At 36.7% G+C, this 22,078-nt stretch overlaps 2 protein-coding genes across 3 annotated transcripts; one reads left to right on the top strand and one right to left on the bottom strand.

The window, feature by feature from the left end:
* Positions 1 to 622: 622 nt before the first annotated feature.
* Positions 623 to 1,987, top strand: LOC144425789 (uncharacterized). The gene is made up of 2 exons (XM_078115435.1): positions 623 to 897; positions 977 to 1,987. Exons 1-2 carry the CDS (start codon positions 801 to 803, stop codon positions 1,240 to 1,242), a joined length of 363 nt encoding a protein of 120 aa, XP_077971561.1. The 5' UTR covers positions 623 to 800; the 3' UTR covers positions 1,243 to 1,987.
* Positions 1,988 to 11,861: 9,874 nt separating this feature from the next.
* On the bottom strand, positions 11,862 to 21,507 carry LOC120346663 (somatostatin receptor type 2-like). 2 transcript variants are annotated; one of them, XM_039416452.2, is made up of 10 exons: positions 21,347 to 21,507; positions 20,731 to 20,875; positions 19,746 to 19,908; positions 19,559 to 19,657; positions 18,896 to 19,069; positions 18,604 to 18,651; positions 17,161 to 17,430; positions 16,636 to 16,810; positions 15,871 to 16,019; positions 11,862 to 15,162 (listed from the first exon to the last, which is right to left on the bottom strand). In XM_039416452.2, the coding sequence occupies exons 1-10, from the start codon at positions 21,444 to 21,446 to the stop codon at positions 15,055 to 15,057; spliced, it is 1,431 nt and encodes a 476-aa protein (XP_039272386.2). In that variant the 5' UTR covers positions 21,447 to 21,507; the 3' UTR covers positions 11,862 to 15,054. The 2 variants fall into 2 exon arrangements, with proteins under 2 accessions (XP_039272386.2, XP_039272387.2); XM_039416453.2 differs by having other exon boundaries at positions 18,911 to 19,069.
* Positions 21,508 to 22,078: the final 571 nt, after the last annotated feature.

Raw genomic sequence — 22,078 nt, 5'->3', positions numbered from 1 at the left:
AACCGCAGCCTTACAGCAAGGACAGAAAGACTAAATCGTACAGTGTACACACATACCGTTACGTACCGTAAAACCGGCTAACTTCGGATGCCTTGTAACTTCGGATGAAATTTTCAATCATTCATATCTCAACTAAATTTCGTCGTATTGCGCTTCTGTCGGTTTCTATAGTAAGGCCTTACATATCTGAATCTGCCGTAGCCTCCAATCGCTCGATTTGATTTTTTATCATTCAAAAAATCATATTTTACCAAAAAAATGACACCGTTTTTTCGAGCGGCTCAAATCGTGACTTCTACAGACGCTACCTTCGTCAAATCACCGCCAAGCGCTAGAGAGCGTACACAATGTATACAAAAAAATACAGTGATCACAAGGTGTCGTACGAGATTCGAGTGAAATCGATTATTTTGATTTAAAAATTACATCAAAATATCGACGTTTTGATGATTACGTACAGCGTGACGTCAACGACGCAAATCCCGTTCTCTCTCTTCGTAGCCGACGTCACTTTGCGTAGCTCGTGCGTTACTCGCTGCGACATTTGAACGCCAGACATCGCGGCGCCCAGTTTTGTGAAATTTAAAAATTATGCTTATCCATGATCCTAGTCACTAAAAACATCACTATCGTCTCAGTCATATGTTGTTTATTTAAAAATATGGGTATGCATACGCTTAATGCATATGAAATTTGTCGATTTTTGTTTTTGCATACTTCCTCCGACACCGATAGATACCGTAGCAATTGGTAATACGTTAGGCCTGAAACCTGTATCTATACGATCATAATGATTAGATATGTCTGTTTACGATCGGCAGATGATAATAATATCTTTAACAGGTGAGCGTAGAACTCTACATACATGCACACAGCAGGAGGTTGGACCACATACAGGTGAGGCGCAAAATGAAAAAAAGTGGCAAAGTTTTATTTTGCCGTTTTTATCCGTTTATTGTCATTTGACTTTATTAAGTGAAACGAAAGCGAGGATCGAAAGTCACACCGGGCAGGAACCTCTGCCGAGCCGATCAACGGGGAGCTCTGAGAAAATCAGAAAATATGAAAAGTGATAATCAAGACGAAACCTTCTCTGCTTGTGGATTATGGAATGATCCAAATGGAAGTACGGAAATTGAGGATGAATGGGTCGGTTGCGAAAGCTGCAGCGAAACACATTGGTTCCACAAGAACTGTTGCAAAGACCCGTCTAACCCATGTGGAAATGATTACAATTCTTGATTTTGCCAGCGTTTCCTTCAATTCATCTGTTTATTTTTAACTGTCGAATTTTTGTTCATACCTTACTTGTTCCATATTGCTTTTTGATTTCAATTTTTACTTTTGCCAGTGTTTCATTCGATTCATCCGTTTATTTTTAATTGTCTAATTTTTGTTCATTCTTTACTTGTTCAATATTGCATTTCAATTTCAACCTACACCAGTGTTAGGTACTTTCAATTCTTCCGTTTTTTTTTTTGTTAATCCTTTTCTTGCATTGAAAATAAACGATCATAAAAGAACGAACTAGCATTTTGCAATAAATTAGGAGTAGTTAGTGAAATATATACGAGTTATAATAATGGACACAAGAATAAATAGTTAAGCTTCGCGAAGCGGCAAGAGTAACGTCACGTAGTAACGTCACGTACAAACGTCAGTATTCAACACGCAAGACAGGTCGTGGCGGCGTAAGGTCTATTCAGCGACGTTGTCACGCGTCATTGCTTACGCAGACATTTCTCTCTCACGACGAGTTGACGCAAAGAGAAAAGTGGCCATCCGAAGTTAGATAATTTTAGAATAGACGAATAAAGACAATAATTTCAATGAAAAAAGGCTTTGATGGATATGGAACCGACTTTATCAAGACGAGAATAGCCACAATGTATTATATTCCAAATTTGGCTTCAGTTGAACAACATGCGGCGGAGATATTGTTCAAAATATAGTGAAATCATCCGAAGTTAGCCGGTTTTACGGTACCGTAACATGTGCCTACGATCTTTCTCGCCTCGCTAAGTGATCGTTGTCGTTTGACGTTTTCCCTTCCTCAATTCTGTGTTTACCGCCGTAACATCAAATAGTAACTTAACTATTCAGCAAGATGTCGATGGTGTCACGATGGCGTAGCAGTCCGCGGGACACCTTACCACTAGAGTTGGATTATCCGGATAACTGGGTAACCGTCTAACCGAGCGTTATTTTGTTGTCCGATATCCGGATATTATTGTGACGGTTAAACGGATAATATAGCAGTTAATGCATATGCGCATTAGTGATTTTTGTAAAGTGGCGAGTGGCAACTGACATCTCCCAGAGCATATATTAACAGCTTTTTTCACCTCCCTAGATACATTGCTACTTTTAAATAACATGGTTACATAATTTTGATTGCGACCTTGCTGTATGTTGTTTATTTTGCAGTAGTTACTGGTTGGTAACTGAAAAATATGACTTTTGTGGAGAAACCGGCTGACAAAAAATTTGAATCCCACCACTGGATGTAACCTCTTATCAATTTAAAACTTGCATAATGCCGATGTTGATTTCCCAAATAATCACGCAACGCGGAAGAGAACAATCGACGATGCTAACAAAATTAGCCTGTAAAATTCGACCGTCTTTCTTAGTGACTTTTTCGAAATTAACGAAAAGAAGGGCTGGTATTACATTTGTGGTGTAAATGAAACTTTCCCAAAATAATTCGTTTGCAAGATGGTCTATAATATTTCAGCAAAGTTCAATTTGACAGACTTTGTATCGTGTGATGTTTTTCATTTGCCCACCCATGGTAAAGTTGTTCAAAACTGGTGCAGCATTGTTTTGGCTCTGTTAATTTAGTTTAAATGGTATTTGAATGGAAATAAATTTTAAGTTGTGTCCTAATTAGTACAATCGTGAGAATATTTACATTGACATGTTAAATAGGTGAATTTTTCAAATTAGAAGAAATTTCTGACTAGTTCGTTGTTTTCAAAATCATCGTTTTTCCTTGTCATTGAGAATTCACGGACTTTGTCCCCATCGTATTATATTTTCTGGGTACTTCTCACCGAAAAAATGTTCGAAATGCATGATTTCATGGGAGGGGGGGGGGTGATAGGACCATAAAGTAATCAGAGTCAGTTCTTTCCTAATGGGGTTCAAAGTTTAAATCCGGATTCTATTTTGTACCAAACTGACTAACTACAGGCCCTCGGAAAATGTATGTATGTTGATACGTGAGCTAAAGCAGTGCTTCACAAGCAGTCGGGCGCGAATCTATACGAGGTGGGTCGCGAAGTATTTATGTAAGGGTAAGTTTATTTCGATTTTCCAATACAACAAAGCAATACATGGAAAAACAAACAATTGTAAGGAAAATCAGGAAAGTTGGCAAAATCTAAAAAAGATTTAAGACGTGCCGGTGCACGTGCCCACTTACCCTAAACAGCAAACAACCATCTCAATCAAACAACACATTGAAGTAAATTAAAGAAAAAGAGACACGAAAGATAAATCGGGCGTGTAAATACTTGGGTGTGTATGTGGAGTTTTAACATGGATTGTAATTTCTGCTATATTTGTACAAGATAATAACGTGAATTGTAGAATACAACAAACAATCAAGCGGTTCGCAATATGTAATAAAATTAATTTGATTACAAACCACTCAACTAATAGTCTATTGGACAAAATACAACAATAATAAGAGCACCATAAAAGAAAAACAACAACAAACGGAGTAAAATGTGACAAGAGCATTCCACGCACTGGCGTTCCAACTTCAGTAATCAAAATTCACGTGCTTTGTGTAAGTAGTCCTTTTCTATAGAATCCATCATCAAATATCCGTTACATTTGACGTTTGACTGTTCATGTTATCGCCAGCTTCGATCAGTTTTCCACGATAAACTCTATGCAGGCCAGCATCATCTGATGTGAACTGATCTATATAGTAAAGTATGAGTTTATTTATAAGTATAAGTTTATTTCGACTCCCTAATCAGCATAATAGACGATGAAGTAATTGATAAAAACAAAACAAAATTTCAAGAAAGGTTTGAAACGTACAGATTTTGAATGAAAAGGTGGGGACCTTTCCTCGACCTCCGAAAAATTCTTCCTATAAAGGACTCGCACGGGTCACGTGACTTTGTTACTGGACGGCAATAAAACAAAAACGTCCATTTGGCTCCTGTCAGTTGCAAGTCGGATTATACGTTTCCGTTTTGTTTGGCTGTTGAAAATGGTTATTTCGTATTGTTCCGTTGGCCCTACGTATAGTATAGACAACGAAATGGATCTTCAGTTATATTCCACTGATTTCAAAAGATCCGGAGCGTCGCGCAATGTGGATATCATCTATTGCATTGGCAGAACTGCTTGGTGTCAAGTCCAGAAGCCATCTTACATGTGTTTCACTGTTTGCGGACAGCACTTCGTTGATGGTGAGTGATAATGTGGTGATAGTGTGCCGTTATCAATTTCTTTAAATATTCACAAGCTCCCTCATTTCAATGGAAAGCAGATGACAAACTACTGTTATTAGTAGGCCTACTTGCAGTTGCAGACTTGACTTGTGTAAGACAGTAAGGAATTAATAATCAATTGCTATAAGGTATGGTTTCCCTAATTAGCAGGTAATCTATTACTAAGTGTGAAAGGTTGAATAGATAACTAAAGTTTAACACCAGTGGTCATGCAAAAAATAACCAGAATTCAATTGAATTCGCCATCTAGGAATACGCTCGCCACCGCATCTCTGATTACCCTGGGAGTTTCACAGGTTTCAATCCCAGAGAGGATTGCAGCTCTACTCCCACCGAGGGTGGTTCACATGACCGCTGATCGGTTACGACCATTCCCCACCATCCAAGTCCATGCTTCTGAAAACAAATACTTGGCTCTATAAGATATCTATAAGCAAGGATAAGATAACCTGGAAGTAACATTCCATAATTTAGAGTAAAAAATGTATCTGCCTCCACAGCCCTTTCAAATGGAAGATATGATGCCTCGGGGGTAATTTCTATCAAATATTTTACAGTATTATGGTTCTAGTGAAAAGGGGTGTAGGCGGCTTTTTTTTAAAGTGTGGTAGGTCTAGTCGAAAGACACATTAAATGTTTATGCTAACAACTGCAAATTAATATTGCAACGCATACAAGTTAACAGAATTTGTTGAAATGGTCCTGCCTTTTGCCTTTCTTCAAAATCCCCCTTTTTCTAACTATTTTCTTCCTCTCTGGGGATGGCGAAAATTCAAATATCGATGGGACATATAAGCAGCTGATAATGGGTTATCTTCCCTTTTTCCTGAAAATAAATTAAACACTAATCATCATTTGACAGTGCCAAGTTTGTGTATCAGATCAGTAATAAATTACCTGCTAACTAACAAAACAATCAGACAACACCTTCTGACCATTAATGAAGATTTCTTTCAATTTAAAACGCAACTATGCCTACCAATGTGGGTAGTTTTCAGGATAGAATTTATCTGCGGTTGGGGACAGATTGCAAGGTGCAACATCGTACGATTACCATTCTATGTCGGGATTAGTTAGCCAGTTATTTGTTTTAGAAGCATATACTTGATGGTGGGGGATGTCGTAATTGACCAGCGGTCGTGTGAACCACCCTCAGGGGGAGGAGAGCTGCAATCCCCTCGCACATAACTATCCCCGCGTGGGATTGGAATCTGTGAAACTCCCAGGGGGATCAGAGATGCGGTGGCGAGCGTATTCTTAGATGGAGAATTCAATTGAATTCTGGTTATTTTTTGCATTAGCCTTGGCGTTAAACTTTAGTTATCTATTCAACTTTTCACACTTACTGATAGATTACCTGCTAACTAGGAAAACAATACCTTATGGCAATTGTTGATTAATACCTTACACGAGTCAAGTCTGCAAGTAGGCCTACCAATAACAGTAGTTTGTCATCTGCTTTCCATTAAAATGAGGATGCTTATGAATATTTAAAAATTTGATAACGGCACATGATGACTCACCATCAACGAAGTGCTGTCCGCTAACAGTGAAACACAAGTAATATGGCTTCTGGACTTGACACCAAGCAGTCCTGCCAATAGATGATATCCACATTGCACGACGTTCCGGATCTTTTGAAAACAGTGGAATATAACTGAAGATCCATTTCGTTGTCTCTATACTATACGTACAGCCAACGGAACAATACGAAATAACCATTTTCAACAGCCAAACAAAACGGAAACGTATAATCCGACTTGCAACTGACAGGAGCCAAATGGACGTTTTTGTTTTATTGCCGTCCAGTAACAAAGTCACGTGACCCGTGCAAGTCCTCTATACTTCACCATTGAAAAATTTTCGGGGGCTTATTTTAAGAGTGTTTAGCGAGTTGGCGCCTGTAAAATGGGGTGTTCCAAACCATCATTATGATTCATCGCATACAACAATCTGTTTTCTAAAAGTACCGGTGAAGAATTTTAGCCTAGTCTATCACAGCTATATCTACACTAATTTTTTATTACTGCAATTAAATTAAAACTCCTAAGAAGACAGAGTGATCATTGAATTATCTGATTAATATTTAAATTTCCGAAACACAACTGAAAACTAACGAATAGAGTTCAAAATCGCGAAAACGAGGTAATGTTTACGGCCACGCCTGAAAATCTGTCTGAGTGAGAAAAGTGTCTGGGCGCCGGGCGCATGCGAAAACGGAGCATTGTTACGTCACTTTTGCACTTGATGATTGGCTAATGTCATGAAGTAAACAAGGAAGTCGATGCTCGGGGAAAGGTTCATTGGTGAAAAAAACTAAGGCATGCACGCACACACACAATCACCGAAATATAATAAGATATATAATAGGAGAAAAAAGCGATACTCAAAATAAATTACTCAGTAGAAAAGAAAAATTTACAAACAAATAAATAAAAGAAAATAAAAAAAAAATTTTTCTGCCACACCATATTAATAATTTTATGAAGATTGCCAAATTAGATACCAAATTAGCCACCAGGAGTTATTGTCGCGGACCATAGCGTGCGCGTTTATATTGTGTGTAATATATTTTTATGTTTATAGACAGCTATGTTCAATGTTGACCCTTATTCAATGCTGTTTCGTCGGATCTGGACTCCAACCACTCACTACACGTGTAAGAATAGAGAAAGGCTATATCTTTCGCTCTCTTTCTCCGGTCGCTGGGCTGGCGGTCGGTAAGGATGCCAAGTATGAGTACTTACAAGTATTCGATTCTTATTCGATTCCTAAATTTTCGATTCCGATTCTTGATTCCGATTCACGATTCCGAATCTCGATTCCGAATCTCGATTCCTCGACAAAACACATACCCACCTAACCAATACCATGTGGAATAAAACAAGAGCACGATGTTCAAATTTTGGACGGACAAGAAGGCCGAAACTAAGTAGTATGGGTATTCAATCTGTCACAGGAAACAAAGCGCACAAATACAACAAAATCCTATAGAACTCACAGAGACTCCTTGAATAAATAAACGTTAAAGCTTCCTATCGAAATATTATATATATATATATAGTGCTATATATATATATATATAAACTGCTTCACTGCTATGTTGAGTTGCTACGACGATATATGTGAAGAAATTGCCACAAAATTTTCTTACACATTCTTTTCAATCCAAGTTTTAACCTCGAGAATCGATTCCAATGCATCGGAATCGATTCCGCGAAGAATCGATTCTGTAATCGAATCCCGAATCGATTCCGCCATCCCTAGCGGTCGGTCGTGTTTTCAGTTCGTCAGTGATGTTTTGTTTGGCTGTTATATGTTTATAATCAGGGATTCCATACCGTCCTTATTTCTAAGAATTGTCCTTATATTTTGTCCTAATTTTGGCTTGCTTCCTTATTTTTGGCTTGCGTGTCCTTATTTTGTCTTATTTGGACTTCATAAAGGAAGCATTGTGTTGTTTGTCTTATCGCCAAAACTTTGTTGTGGCATCATTAAAGCAATCCTCTATAGCACAAAGAAGCAAGGCACAGATGGGCACAAAGCATTGTTAGTGTGGCGATCGTTAGGTTTTATCGTGGTGGTGGTTATTTTAGCCTAAATATAAAAATGAGCAAACGTAAGAACGTTTTGTGTGATGAGTACGGAAAAGAATTCAAAGTTAAACGAAGCTTGGAGGGTGAGTGCACCGCACACTGTGACGTCTGTAACTGTGACATTAACCTACAGGCCATTGGAAAGCCAGCTATTTCTGTTCATAATTCAGAAATTTTGCCAGTTATCCTTATTTTGGGTTTCAGATCGATGTTTCCTTGAATCCCTGTTTATAATTGAGTTAAACAACCAATCCGAATTTTAGCATGGAGGAATTGTGCGCCGGGAACCTCAACTTTCGGAACGGTGTTCAAATGGACCATGGACCGTGGTCGTGAATGCACGGTATAGTCTACCCTGACCAGTAGTAGACTATGGGCCATTTTCATTCAAGTGAGCTTGATAATGTTATGGCGGACGATAATATCTAGTGGTGGAAAGACCGTGCGTTCCAAGTTGCAGAAGAGTTGGGAAATGAAATTGTTCCCCCCTTGGTGTAGAAAAATGTTATTATGGGACATAAGTGAACTTTTGAGTAATGATGGTGGCTCGATATGCATGCGATGGTTGAGGCTGGACTGTTGTGACCGGTTTTCAGAAATGGGATTGAGCGTATTGTCTTCAGTGGTGGAGCCCTGAAGTTGCAGGGACCGTACCGGCGCGTGTCGTTTCTTCTACCCTTTATTAACGTCTCAGTACGGTGTGCTATACTTTTTTTAAGTTTTCTTTGTCAGATAAAGTGTCACAGTCTTAACATATTAAGTCACAGTCTTCTACTCCTAGTTTTCTCCTTCTCTAGTTTTCTTCTTTTTCTAAGCGACGATTCGCCGACTTATATATTCGACAGCACAGATGAGCCGCCAAAACGTGTCACATCGCTAACACTCATTTTGTTGACGCCCCATCTGTTTAGTCAATCTAATTAAGGTTGAGCAATGTTTCCCAACCCGAGTCCGCGGTCTCAAATGAGTCCGCGGAGCGTTTGAATGAGTCCGCAACGAGCCAGAAGTTTTTGCGAAACTGAACTATCAGCCAAGTTACAATTTACGTTAGAATTTACATAAAACATAAAAAACAAGTTTAACATAACATTAATCGAGTTAACAATTATTGGTTACTGAGTAGGGCTGGGCATATATTGGAATATTCAACTATTAGAATAGCAATTTACTATTCGAAAATTTTGTAACAGGTGACGCGACAGGTCACTTGCGCGTCGCTTTGCTAAACGATGGGATTTCACAACTCACTTGCGGATTTCCGACACAAAAATTTAAAAAATAAAACGGGGAAAACCATAAGTTTTTCCTCTTATGATTCTTTGCTTTACTGCTCCACATTGGTACGTACAGTAGGTGTGGTACGAATAGCTCAGATTTGTTGAATTCCCAAAAATGCAAATCAAAACAAAATATAATCGGGCACTTTACCATGCATTTTTGTGTCCACGGATTGTCATGATATTTCCTGAGTAGTGTTGTATTGCTTTTATTTCGTAAACACAACTGCAGATTAAAATGATCACAACCAAATTAATAATAAAGCAAGACAATGAATGTGTATTTTTGATTTACTAATATGCTTCAAACATATTACTAAATCAAGTTGTACTTTGTGGAAATTTATAGCAGATAGTAGGATTTTTCTAACGGCGATAACAAATTCGCAATATCGCAAAAAATATTTATCGAATTAAATATAATCGGGCAATATATTCTTACATTATTATGTTCACAGATTGCCGTAGCATTTTAAAAAGGTAATGCTTTCATTAGTAGGGATGGCGGAATCGAGTCTGGATTCGATTTTAAAAATCAATTCTCAACGTAAAAACAATGTGTAACGTTTTGTGGCAAGTCATATGTATAAATTGCTCTACTGCTATACTGAGTTGCTACGACGTCGACGTTTTAAATTTTTGATTACTCTGATTTGATCTGACTCCAATCAGGGAGCGTTTTTTTTTGTCTTAGAGTCACCAAATGCAGGGACCGTACCGGAGCATTAATGAGCATGATGTATCGACGCTTTTCTAGTACTCCACAGTGGAGTCGAATCTTTAAAGCATTTTCGCTTTAATTAAGTTTGTGTGCGACATGAAAGAAGCACGTTATTCTCATCTTCGCTATTGGCGTCATGAGATAAAAAGTAAACAATCGACATAAAAAGTCAATTGGTTCATAACTCGCATTTATGCGAGTCAGAGAAGAGCACAATGATATGACTCTGGCGTTGACTTGTGCCAGAGTGTAGTATAAATAAGTATTTATAAAACTTTGGCCGGTTCTAAAAGTGAACGTTCGGCCGAGATAATAATGTTAAGTAAAATAAGAGCGCCAATACATGCTTTTCGATTAAGAACAGTTGAGCGATAATTTCGCCCACCGGTGTACTTGCCATCCAACAGACTGTCGTAATGCAAATGTGGAACCAGCGTAACATTCTTTTTTTTTCACGTGCTATCGATAGCAGTAGAATTCCAAATGTTATAGCTGTCCTATTTCATTCCAACATAGTCCTGATTACGACATCGGGATGTTGCTTTTCCGAGATCGAAATGTGCTTGTTAACAAATTTCTCATTTGTTCATTTACCGTTAATTCATCGGAGACGCCTGTCACCGCGTCTTATTTGGCTAACTTTGGGGAGGGGAACGCTAATTGTAATTCGTAGTAGTCAATAGATAGTTCCGTGTAGTTCTTTGCGTCAATGAGTATTCCTGCGTTAGTACAAAACTTCTTGTCACGGAGGGCTAAGCTCTGTTCCAAGTTACCATAAGGGGTCTACGAATGCCGATTTCAACTTGCAGTCCCTTCCATCTTACTTTGTGTTTGTGAACATATTTACTGTACATGTCTTTCATGTATCTTTGATGATCTTTCCGGTCCTTGACTGCAATCAGTGATTGTTGAAGAATCTGGTGTGATCTGACTCCAATCAAAAATTTTTGATTACTCTGATTTGATTTGACTCCCATCAGATAGCGGTTCTTTTTGTCTTAGAGTCACCAAATGCAGGGACCGTACCGGCGCACAGCGTTTATTCCTTCCCTTTATTAACGTCTCAGTATACGGTGTGCCATACTTTCTTTAAGTCTTCTTTGTCAGATAAAGTGTCACAGTCCTAAGATAATAAGTCACAGTCTTCTACTCCTTCTTTCCCTTCTCATATACCACCATCGCATTGTGTGTCGCGCAAAAAGTGGCAATAAAAGTGGGTCGCGAACTAAAAAAAGTCGGGAAGCACTGAACTACGGTACAGTAGTCAGCTGCGACGCACGTTGCCCATTTTCTGCGGTCGTCTGAAACTCTAAAGTTTAAAACTAAAAAATAAGAATGAGTTTGCTGATCATCAAGATATTCGTGCAAATCACCTAGATCCCACCAATAAATATAAATCAAATAACTCAATGTTGATTTGTCTCTTGAGATGTTTTAGTTCAGTTTAAGTGATCCAAAATTAGTCCTGAATTTGCTGCTACATACTTTTTACATGGTAGTTAGTTGGTATAAATTTTGAATCAAAATTAAATGATAGTGATGAACAAGCAAATCATTTTGTAAAGCGCAAAATCGAGAAAACGCTTTCTGAATAAGCAACAGCAAAACATTTATCTTGACTGCACCTTTGGTGTTTACTATATGTCTTTATTTAAATTTGAGTTGGGTTGCGCGAGACTAACTTCCTATCTTTTCTCTATGCCTTTATGCTAGTGGATCCGTATGCGTATACTGCAAGGATACTGTAGCTGGAATAAACATGGCTATTCAATTCAATTAAAGAGTCCAGCTGCACACTAACACGAATGTATTTCCGTAACGTTTCGTCCGACCAGAGTCAGACTTCCTCAGACAAGCAGTTTACAACAATGACAAGAAGTAAATTTGGTAAATGAATTTGAAATATCAAATCAAGTATGACGTAACAATGCATAAACATTTAATTTGCATTTAGCCGTAAAAGTAGTGATGGGAAGATTAGAACCACAAATATCAGTGGAGCTCATTTCAGATGTAATTAAAAAAAAAAAGTTTTATTATTGCATTTACGAAAATGATGGGTAACTAAATGTAATTGAAATTATGGGCACTTAGAGAACCACGAGGAAGTAAACCAACATTTAAACATAAATCAAGGCTTAGTCTGGTGAGGACCAATTTCAAAATTAAAAAAGGTTAAAAGTTATTGCTGAATTTTGATCTTAAATAGCGTTAAAATATAATAATAATTCGTAATAATAAATGAATGAATTAACCATCTAGCATATTTTGAGTAGGACAAAAAAAAATGAAAAATTAAAAAACTATCGCAAGCACATAACTCCAAGGTTTTGAATTATAATTAAAATTAAACTTGGGACACTTGAAAACAATAGTAAGATAAAACGCAATCAAGGGGCGAGTAATTATATGAACTTAAGAAAAAGAGTGATTGTTGAATTTAAATATTATATGACGTTGAAATGAAAATTATTATTAAATAATAATTCTTAGATGAGTCTACAGTCTATTTCTCCCGTGAATTGAGTCCTTGTGGTTCCAATGTTCCGAATTTGTTGATGTAGTATGCTTCTACTGTTTGGCGATAGCCCTGGTCTCAAAATTTTTTATTTTATTTCAGTTACTGAAAAGTTACTTATTGAATGTCCCAGTTTGTTGAAGTGTTCTCCCACTACTAAATCTCATTTTTTCTTTTCGTAATACTTCTCAGATGTTCTGTTATACGATATTTTAACGACCATCCGGTCTCGCCGATATACTGCATCCCACATTTCTTACAGTTTATTAGATAAATAACATTTTTTGATTTACAACTTATTCTTTCGTTAATGTTTTATGGACTCCCGTCACGTTCCCGGTACTTATTTTTGTTTCCTCGGAATAATTACAGGTGGTGCATGCTTTTCTATTACATTTATAAAAACCAGATTGTACTTTCTGTGATATTACTGGTTGTAGTATAGCTCTAACCAGTCTATCGCGTAATGTAGGGCACTTTCTATATGCAATTTTCGGAGGTTGAGGGAAAATCTCTTTTAGTCGTGCATTGTTGTCAAGAATATATTGGTAGTCCGAAAATATTTTTCTAAAGTGCGGTTGGTTTGGGTGGTAGTTGGTAATAAATGGCAATAGTTGCTGACCTTGTTTTGTACTTTTCGGTGTTAAAAGGTAATTTCTGTTCATTTCTTTTACCATTTTCATTGTTTTGTCAATAAAAGTCTCTTCGTAATTTCGTTGCATGAGATAGCGTTTCATAATTCCTGCATGCTTGTCAAAAAATTCGACATTTGAGCACATTTGGTCCGACATTTGGTCGGACGAAACGTTACGGAAATACATTTGTGTTAGTGTGCAGCTGGACTCTTTAATTGAATAGAATAGTCATGTTTATTCCAGCTACAGTATCCTTGCAGTATACGGATCCACTAGCATAAAGGCATAGAGAAAAGATAGGAAGTTAGTCTCACGCAACCCAACTCAAATTTATGTTATTGTATTCGTGGGACTTCTGTATCCATAATGGATCCTTCTAACTCTGGACTCGACAACGATTGCAAGAAAGAAATATACAAATACCACAAGAAAGAATTCAACAACTTGAGAAAAATTACACTGAAAGAAGCCCGACTCCATCACCACAAGCTAAACCTAGAGCAATTTGTTGTAACTGGAAAATGTCCAAAAGGACTCGAATTCACTCCGAAAACTTGTGCCACCCCGCTGAAAAACTTGACCAAATGGCAAAATTTACATAAAGAATTTTCAACGTCATATAATATTTAAATTTAACAATCACTCTTTTTCTTAAGTTTATATAATTACTCGCCCCTTGATTGGCGTTTTATCTTACTATTGTTTTCAAGTGTCCCAAGTTTAATTTTAATTATAATTCAAAACCTTGGAGTTATGTGCTTGCGATAGTTTTTTAATTTTTTATTTTTTTTTTGTCCTACTCGAAATATGCTAGATGGTTAATTCATTCATTCATTATTATGAATTATTATTATATTTTAACGCTATTTAAGATCAAAATTCAGCAATAACTTTTAACCTTTTTTAATTTTGAAATTGGTCCTCACCAGACTAAGCCTTGATTTATGTTTAAATGTTGGTTTACTTCCTCGTGGTTCTCTAAGTGCCCATAATTTCAATTACATTTAGTTACCCATCATTTTCGTGAATGCAATAATAAAACTTTTTTTTTTTTAATTACATCTGAAATGAGCTCCACTGATATTTGTGGTTCTAATCTTCCCATCATTACTTCTACGGCTAAATGCAAATTAAATGTTTATGCATTGTCACGTCATACTTAATTTGATATTTCAAATTCATTTACCAAATTTATTTCTTGCCATTGTTGTAAACTGCTTGTCTGAGGAAGTCTGACTCTGGTCGGACGAAACGTTACGGAAATACATTTGTGTTAGTGTGTCTTTATTTATACGTCGAATGCGATTCAAACAATACATACCTCCATACTGTGCCTTTTATTTATTGCAAAAAAAAAAAAAATACATTCGACTTTCGGAATTCCGGAAGTATGTGCACCAAGATGGCGCACAACCTGAACATAGTATGTGTGTACCGTACGGATTCAGGTTGTGCGACATCTTGGTGCACATACTACTCGAGCGCCCAACTTTCTCTCTATTCTACTCAAATGAAAACCATAAAGTTTTTGCTTCATTCAAAGTAAAATAAAATCAAGATATTTTCTGCGTAATTGCAAATAGTTTTGTTGCCATGAAATTTCATTTCTATGTTCCTTGCAACGCATAATCTAGGTTTTATCAAAAACATTCCATCAGTCTTCTTGAGTTGATAATATGTTGTTATTTATAACCATAATTTTCTGCAGTAATGTTTGAGTTACGCATAGTACAATTCGGTACAGGCATGACGTTGTCACGCCATAGTTAATCTACAGTCTCGAACCAAACAAAGATAATAGGTAATTATGCTATTAGGATTTAAGTGCTTTTTCATGTCTTCAATCCCGTCGTGCTGTACCTATTGTCATCTTTGCAAGGTGCTGATAAGACGTGGACGTTGATATTTGATGTTGCTCCTGACACCACCGAGTCCGTCGTCTGAAAATAGTAAAGGTGTTATTTTTTTCATAGATTATGCAGAATTTAGATCCCACTTAGTCGCGAACCCCAAATTTGAAGCCTAGTTTTGATCAAACTTTGACCTGACTTCGAAATTATACAATCTTTTCAGGCGGTAACTTGCGCGGTGATAACTTCATTATATATGCTGTATGCAAACTGATTTAACCAAAAATAACCACCACAAAAAAAAATATAGTCGAAATTTAGTTTCTATTTATTACCAAGTGTGACCACTAGATTGATGATATTTTCATATCACTGCCCGTCAAAAGTTCCTGGCGCAACATTTTTACCCCGACTATTTTCATGAACGTTATATATTATTCAAACTACTATGTAAGAATATTTAAAATAAATAACTACGACACTGGCGAACAGTTGGAAAGTTTAATGTCCGACAGTTGCACTTCTAGTCTTTATGACAACAAATACCTAATTTTAAACTATTTTATTATTTTGCAGATAAGTATCACGTTAATGTCATAGTTTGTTCAAAAATTATAACATGACAAAATTGGATCAATTCGCAAACTTCAATAATCGACAATTGACATTGTCAGATTCACATCACGCGTCCGTATCAGGAATTGGTTGAATATTCTTATTTTGGAAAACACAATTTAGCAGTTGCAGGAAGCGGTGGTGATTAGAATAACATCCTAACAAATAGATGTTAAATAATACCTTTGTTATTTTAGATGCCGCTGAACAACGAGAGCCTGTGTAGTTTCCTCTCTTTGTCTTTTTGAACGATGCAAAAATTTCTTTAGTTGCCGCATTTCTGGCTTGAATGCTCTTCCACACGCGACCCACACGTTTGTGAAAATTCGCGCCTGCAACAGAAACCATCATAACATTGAAATTGGTGATTTTGCGGTGTGGCATTGTTAGGACGGACTAATCTGTTGATGACTTTGTTCTACTTTTGTCAGCCAGTAATCTAAGGAGATTGACTTGAAACTCCTGGTGTAGTCAATAATATGGAGAAACACATCACTGACTAAAAGGATCCTAGAACAGCCCCGACAGAAGCGTTGTGGTCTATATTGTCGGTTTCAAAGACATTAAAAATTCCAATTTTGAATCCTCGTTGATAAAATTTTCGACACCGACTTCGGATTCAAAAACTCTATACTATGACTCGAGGGTTTCGACTTTTATACGGCCCACCGAAAACTGCGAATATAATTTCAAATGTTTTAAGGCTTTACTCACACCCCGTTGTAAAAAGGCTCGCATTCACGCCGATATATTAGCAAAGACTCTAACTGCCTACTCTACAGACCTGGTTACTAGTATTATACCCTACACAGTAATTTTTTTAATATTAATCACTAATGCCTTTGGCAGAATTAAATTGACAGAAAATTAATTTGGCAAAATTTAATTGAACGTTATCAATATCAGAAGTAAATACAGTATATATATATATAGAAAATTCCATATTACCCAAAAATGTATAAAGAACAGGGTTCCATAAACTGTTCGAATAAGCGATCAAATTCACTACGACATCAAGGATTTCACATTGACGTCTAGTAATGTAAGACATTCCTCCTATTTTAGCTACAAGATTGACGTTGAATGGAGCCCAACAAGCGATAAAAGCAGCAACGAGGGATACCTTAAATATAATATAAATTAAGTGTTTGATTTCTAGAGGTGCATATCAACAATCGCCATATTTTAAATGATATTAATCTATTGATGCTTAGTAATAAAATACGCTAAATTGTACTGAGATTTTGATATTATCCCAGGGAAAAAGAAGCCTGAACGGATAACCCACTCTCTTTTCCAGAAGCAGCTACTTCCCGCCCTAGTTAATCATTGATCTTTTTTTGTAGCCTATTGAAAATAACCGAAAGTTTGCTAAATAAGAGTCAATATTTTGGGTAGTAAAACACCAAAGTACGAATAGCGGACCGGCATTATTATAAGTGTCGTAAATTTAGGAAATGTAACTTTACTTACCACAAGAACTGTTACCCTGATGTTGGTTCTTCTTTTTATGCTATTCATTTTGGAAGAGCTGTTTCGTCGAAGAAAAGATTTAGCACTTACTCTAGTGCTTACAAAATCTGTTGATGAAATTCTAGGATGTAGTACCCGCCATAGGATGCAGCCATAACAGGCAACCATTATGGCTATAGGAGCAAAAAATGTCAGAAAAACGTTGCAGTAGATCCAATTTGTAAAATATGGATATGGGGCATCGTGGTAACAAGTATTGTCATCTTTGATCTAAATATATATAGATTTTACATATTATGCTATGAACGTATTAAAAAAAAATTATGCCGTTGCGGTTGGCTGTGAGTATTGTCTACTTTCGATCTGCTATATTCCTCAGCGCCCTTCAGGATTCCTTTATAGCAAGTTTATCTCGCAGTTTCGATCGATAAGTCTTCGGTCTCCGACCGATATTGTCGTTTGTCTGTTAGACACTTTCGTATGTTACGCGTTATCTCACGAAAGCGAATTTGAATCTGCTCCAAATTTTGCATGTGCATTCATCATATCTCGGACCAGAAGCCTATTAATTTTGTCGTATAATTAGCGAGTTATTAATTAATTAGTGATGGGACACGCGGTGTCGCTATTGAGTCTGAGCGAAGGAAACACGCGGAAGATCGATAAGTCGGTCTCCAATCGCTATCTAGTTTCAAGCGTTAAAAATCATACGATGAAAGAGCATTATTAGTCCATAGACGTGGGATTCCACTGCTACATCTATGGCTAACGCAATCTGGTCCAAATATGGTCATGATTATTTAGCGTATTCGTTTGGCTTGCGTGTGAATAAGGTCACATTTTGATATTATTACTTATCGATCTTAAGATCGGTAAGTATATTGATAGGTATTTGTATGTATGTCTGTCTGTCTGTCTGTGTGTCTGTGTGTCTGTTAGATGAACGCGATATCTCGCGAATGCGAGGTTGAATCTGCTCCAAATTTTGCATGTGCATTCATCTTATCTCGGACCAGAAACCTATTGATTTTGGGCGAATTATGTCGTATAATTAGCGAGCTATCAATCAATTATTGATATAGTGATCTAGATTTTTGTAAAGCGAGAGAATTTTGAGACCCGCCGAGTGTGTGTGTGCGATGCGCAGTGCGCAAGTTACAAGAGCGGATGAATCGAAACTGCAGTTTCTGTTTTGGGGGATCCCCTAACTATCGATCGATAAGTCTTCGGTTTCCAACCGATATTCTCGTCTATAGCATTTTTATCGCGCCCGTGAAATTAAAATCGTACCGCTTACTTTCGTCTGTCGTCTTCCGAAATAGTTAATGCTATTTTGGATAATAGAGTGTGTTGTATGATTGTACTTATTCCAAACGTCTGTTATGAAGTTGGAACCAATTATTCAAATTCAGTTGTATTATTGATCAAGAAATACTCACGCACCCTTGTCATTTCATCGAGCATCTTGTCCAAATAGTGGTGGGGGCCATTCTTAAAATATATAAGCATATATATATTTGGAACTTTCTAATTATATCTCAAAAGCCAACTAAATTCTAATTTATAATGACATTAGCATAAATTTTTTACCAACTTGCATTGTATGTAAATTTATTACATTCAGTAGCATTATGTATGTTGTACTGGCCTAGAACACTCTAGTTCTTCATCTTATTTTTGGAGAATTGATATTAAATATTTCAATTGTTTTCTGTAAATAATAACAAGGACCCACCGACAAATTTTGTACCTTTATCTCATGAAATGAATCACAATGTTCGAGTTTCCAATTTACTGCAACGCATTTATCTTCCTTCGTTCCGGTATAAAAATCAGGAACGCAAGATTCTTCTACAATTTTCAATCGTATCAAAATAGGCAAAGCAACCAATACAGAAAGAACCCAAACCTGTGCATAGAACCACTCGAGTTAAAACTTGTATAGCGGCATGAAATTTTTACCAGAGATAGATTGGGTAATGATAATTTTGAATTACTGGGATAGGATTTACATATTAATCCTGGGGGGAAAGAAAGCCGCTAAGATGGCTCAATCATATCAGCGAACCACTGCCTTCCGTCCGGTTACCAGTCTATGTCGGGTATGGGATTAGTTGGTATGGGATCAGTTACATATTTGTTTTCAGATGCATGGACTTGGTGGTGGAAGAAGGCGTAACCAATCGCTTTAACCTACGGCTGATTATCCCCGCATGGGATTGGATCCTGTAGACCCACGCGGAGGTGCGATGCCGAGCATATTCCTAACGCTTAGCACGATGCACCACATAGCCGCATAGTAGTTTGCTTTACAAATCGGAAAATGCAAAGGGAATACCAGTAAAAATTACAATTCTTTTTTTTTTAAGTCAAAGAAAATATATATATCGATACTTACAGATATTGTCAGAAACCAACAGACTTTACCGCTTCTCAGTTTTCTCCATCTGCATGACATGGGATGGATTATTGCAGCATATCTGTCGATACTCATTACCTTTATAAAAATGTTCGGTGCATTATGTTGGGGATATTAATAGTATTTGGAAAACTGCAGTTTTGGAATTGAGTTTCAATGTATTTACCATCAAAAAGAAAATTCCTGCGTAATAGTTGACATAGAAAGCAACATTATATGCGATGCAAAGAGGAAGACCGAAGCTCCATTTTTTCGTGAGGACTGACGCCATATCTAGCGGTAGCATTAACAGAAACATACTGTCAGCAATGGCTAGATTCAAAACATACCTGAAATAAAAAGAATATAATTATTATTATGTTAGATTACATGAATGCTGAGTTCTTTCTGTTGTCCATTTACGCGTTGGAGTTTTCTACATATTATATATGATTTTCTGGACTTTTATCATTTATTTTACGGTACGTCTCTCAATTTTTGAATACTTTTGAGTAATTATTTCAGAATGAATATGTATTACCGCGTTTGACTATGCACACAAAGTAATAAACATTGAACAATATTAAACTATTCATTCATCTTCGACTAACAAAGACTAACTTTATTCAACTTCTGAACTTATTCATCTCATGCAATATAGAGTCCGAAATGCTTGTAGAAAATCTTTATTTATTTAAGGAGTTATGTTTTTATAGTTACGATATTTAATGTCGATTCGTAGAGATAAAGTTTCTAATAAATTAAAATAGAGGACAATGCCCAAATACAGGGACATGAGGCTCAAATGACAGAACAGTGTTCTTATGAAATACATCGTAACAGCAAAATTTGAAGAGATTATCCTACTTCGAATGCCTCAGAAACAAATCGAGTAAGAATAAATAAAATCAATGGCCTTCGTGCGACGTATCAAAGTACTGAACTTTTGGTGCTCCCGTAGTATTCGTACCAAGATGGCGCACAACCTGAACACAGTATGTAGACCAGGTTAAGGTATCTTGGTACGAATACTACGCGAGCGACGAAATTTTGAACACAACAACAACAAACGCAAGCATTAGAGCAAGCCTACCAACAACAAATTTGCAATATATACCCTTCGTCTCCAAAAGTATGGATTACGGACGAGCAAAAATAATATTTTATCTTACCAATGCGACGTCTTTTTGTAATCTTGAAGAGCACAAATCACCAGAATTACTATTGCATTGAATATAAGACCCACTATGGATATGATTCCCATAGTAATAGCTTGTCCATATCCAGAATCGTATTCGAAGGTTTCTCTCTGAAATGCTATAAAAAGCTCCGATTGTAAGAAAGTAAATTGGTGCATGTTTTTCTATTCTATATTTCATGCCTGATACTTTATATCTGACCCAGTTGCTGCACAGCACTTCAGATCATGTTATAAATACCGTATAAAGTACAATTCAGAAGTGATTATCCTTGAGATAATTGTTCAGTATTATCTTCTTATTAAGAGTAAAGTAAAGCGAGAAGGATCACTTGCCAAAATCTGTTACATTTTGCATAATATTTTCATATTGAAGTACACATTAAAATGTGAAAGTATGCTCTTATCGGTAAAATGATACTTTTCGTGCGACCCATCAAAAATGAATATGAAGATGCGACAATAGGGGCGGTTGCGATTCCTTAGGCTAGATCTCGATCAAAACCGAAACAACTGTGGACATACGAAGTTCTTAATTTGGTATAGAAATATTCCTATTGACTTTAACGGAATATAGCTACAGCACTTACCTCGATTGTCGTAATAGTCGTAATCAGATGAACCATCATGTTCTTGATCATGTACGTAGAAATCGTTTCCAGCGTCGTTCTCTATGCTTGAGCCACTCATTTTTACACCTGGACGTCTCGTGTAAAAATACGAGGTATCAAATGCTGCAGGCTAATTTATTTCGATATTTGGAAAAATAAATAACATCCACACATCGATAAATAAAAAAAAGGCAATTTCCTTCTCGTGCTTGACGAACGATAATTATGAATGAAAACCCATGAAATGTGCAATCCACGCATAATACATTATCAAAGATAGTTTTATACATATCGAAAGGTTTTGTAATGTGAGATCATAGAGCATTATATTTTGCTAGAAGAACCGCATATTCAAAAATTTGATCAATGTGGACGTAAACATGTTGTAAGGTAAATTTATTGGTATTATGCTCTCTAAGACACAACTCGGTTTATGAGAATTGTTTTACATTCAATTTCTTTCCATTCAAAAATTATATCGATTAGAGACAACGCACCCGCACTCAAGAAATTAAATTCGAGAAATGTTTCCGACGATCTTTCCAATAAGCAGTAGTTTATTTATTCACAATACTGTAATTGTACACATTGTACATACAAAATTAAGTAAAATGTCACTGTTAACTTTTCACTGTCAGAAAATATCTCATTCCTCCGTATGTATGTCTACCGCGATTATTGGGTCTGTTACCCTAAATGGTGGCCATAATG

Source organism: Styela clava, chromosome 8 (assembly GCF_964204865.1).
Source record: "Styela clava chromosome 8, kaStyClav1.hap1.2, whole genome shotgun sequence".
NCBI classification, from domain to species: Eukaryota; Metazoa; Chordata; class Ascidiacea; order Stolidobranchia; family Styelidae; genus Styela; species Styela clava.
Note: the sequence above shows the minus strand (reverse complement) of the source record. Positions and strands in the feature narration are given on the sequence as shown.

What these genes read in the sequence shown, in the direction of transcription:
- LOC144425789 (XM_078115435.1), top strand. Translation starts at nt 801, where the DNA reads ATGTCTGTTTACGATCGGCAGATGATAATAATATCTTTAACAGGTGAG. An exon ending in GGAGGTTGGACCACATACAG is followed by an intron (nt 898 to 976) that starts GTGAGGCGCAAA and finishes GACTTTATTAAG; the next exon opens with TGAAACGAAAGCGAGGATCG.
- LOC120346663 (XM_039416452.2), bottom strand. Translation starts at nt 21,446, where the DNA reads ATGAGTGGCTCAAGCATAGAGAACGACGCTGGAAACGATTTCTACGTA. An exon ending in CAGGAATTTTCTTTTTGATG is followed by an intron (nt 19,658 to 19,745) that starts GTAAATACATTG and finishes ATTTTTATAAAG; the next exon opens with GTAATGAGTATCGACAGATA. An exon ending in TAAAGGTACAAAATTTGTCG is followed by an intron (nt 18,652 to 18,895) that starts GTGGGTCCTTGT and finishes ATATATTTTAAG; the next exon opens with AATGGCCCCCACCACTATTT.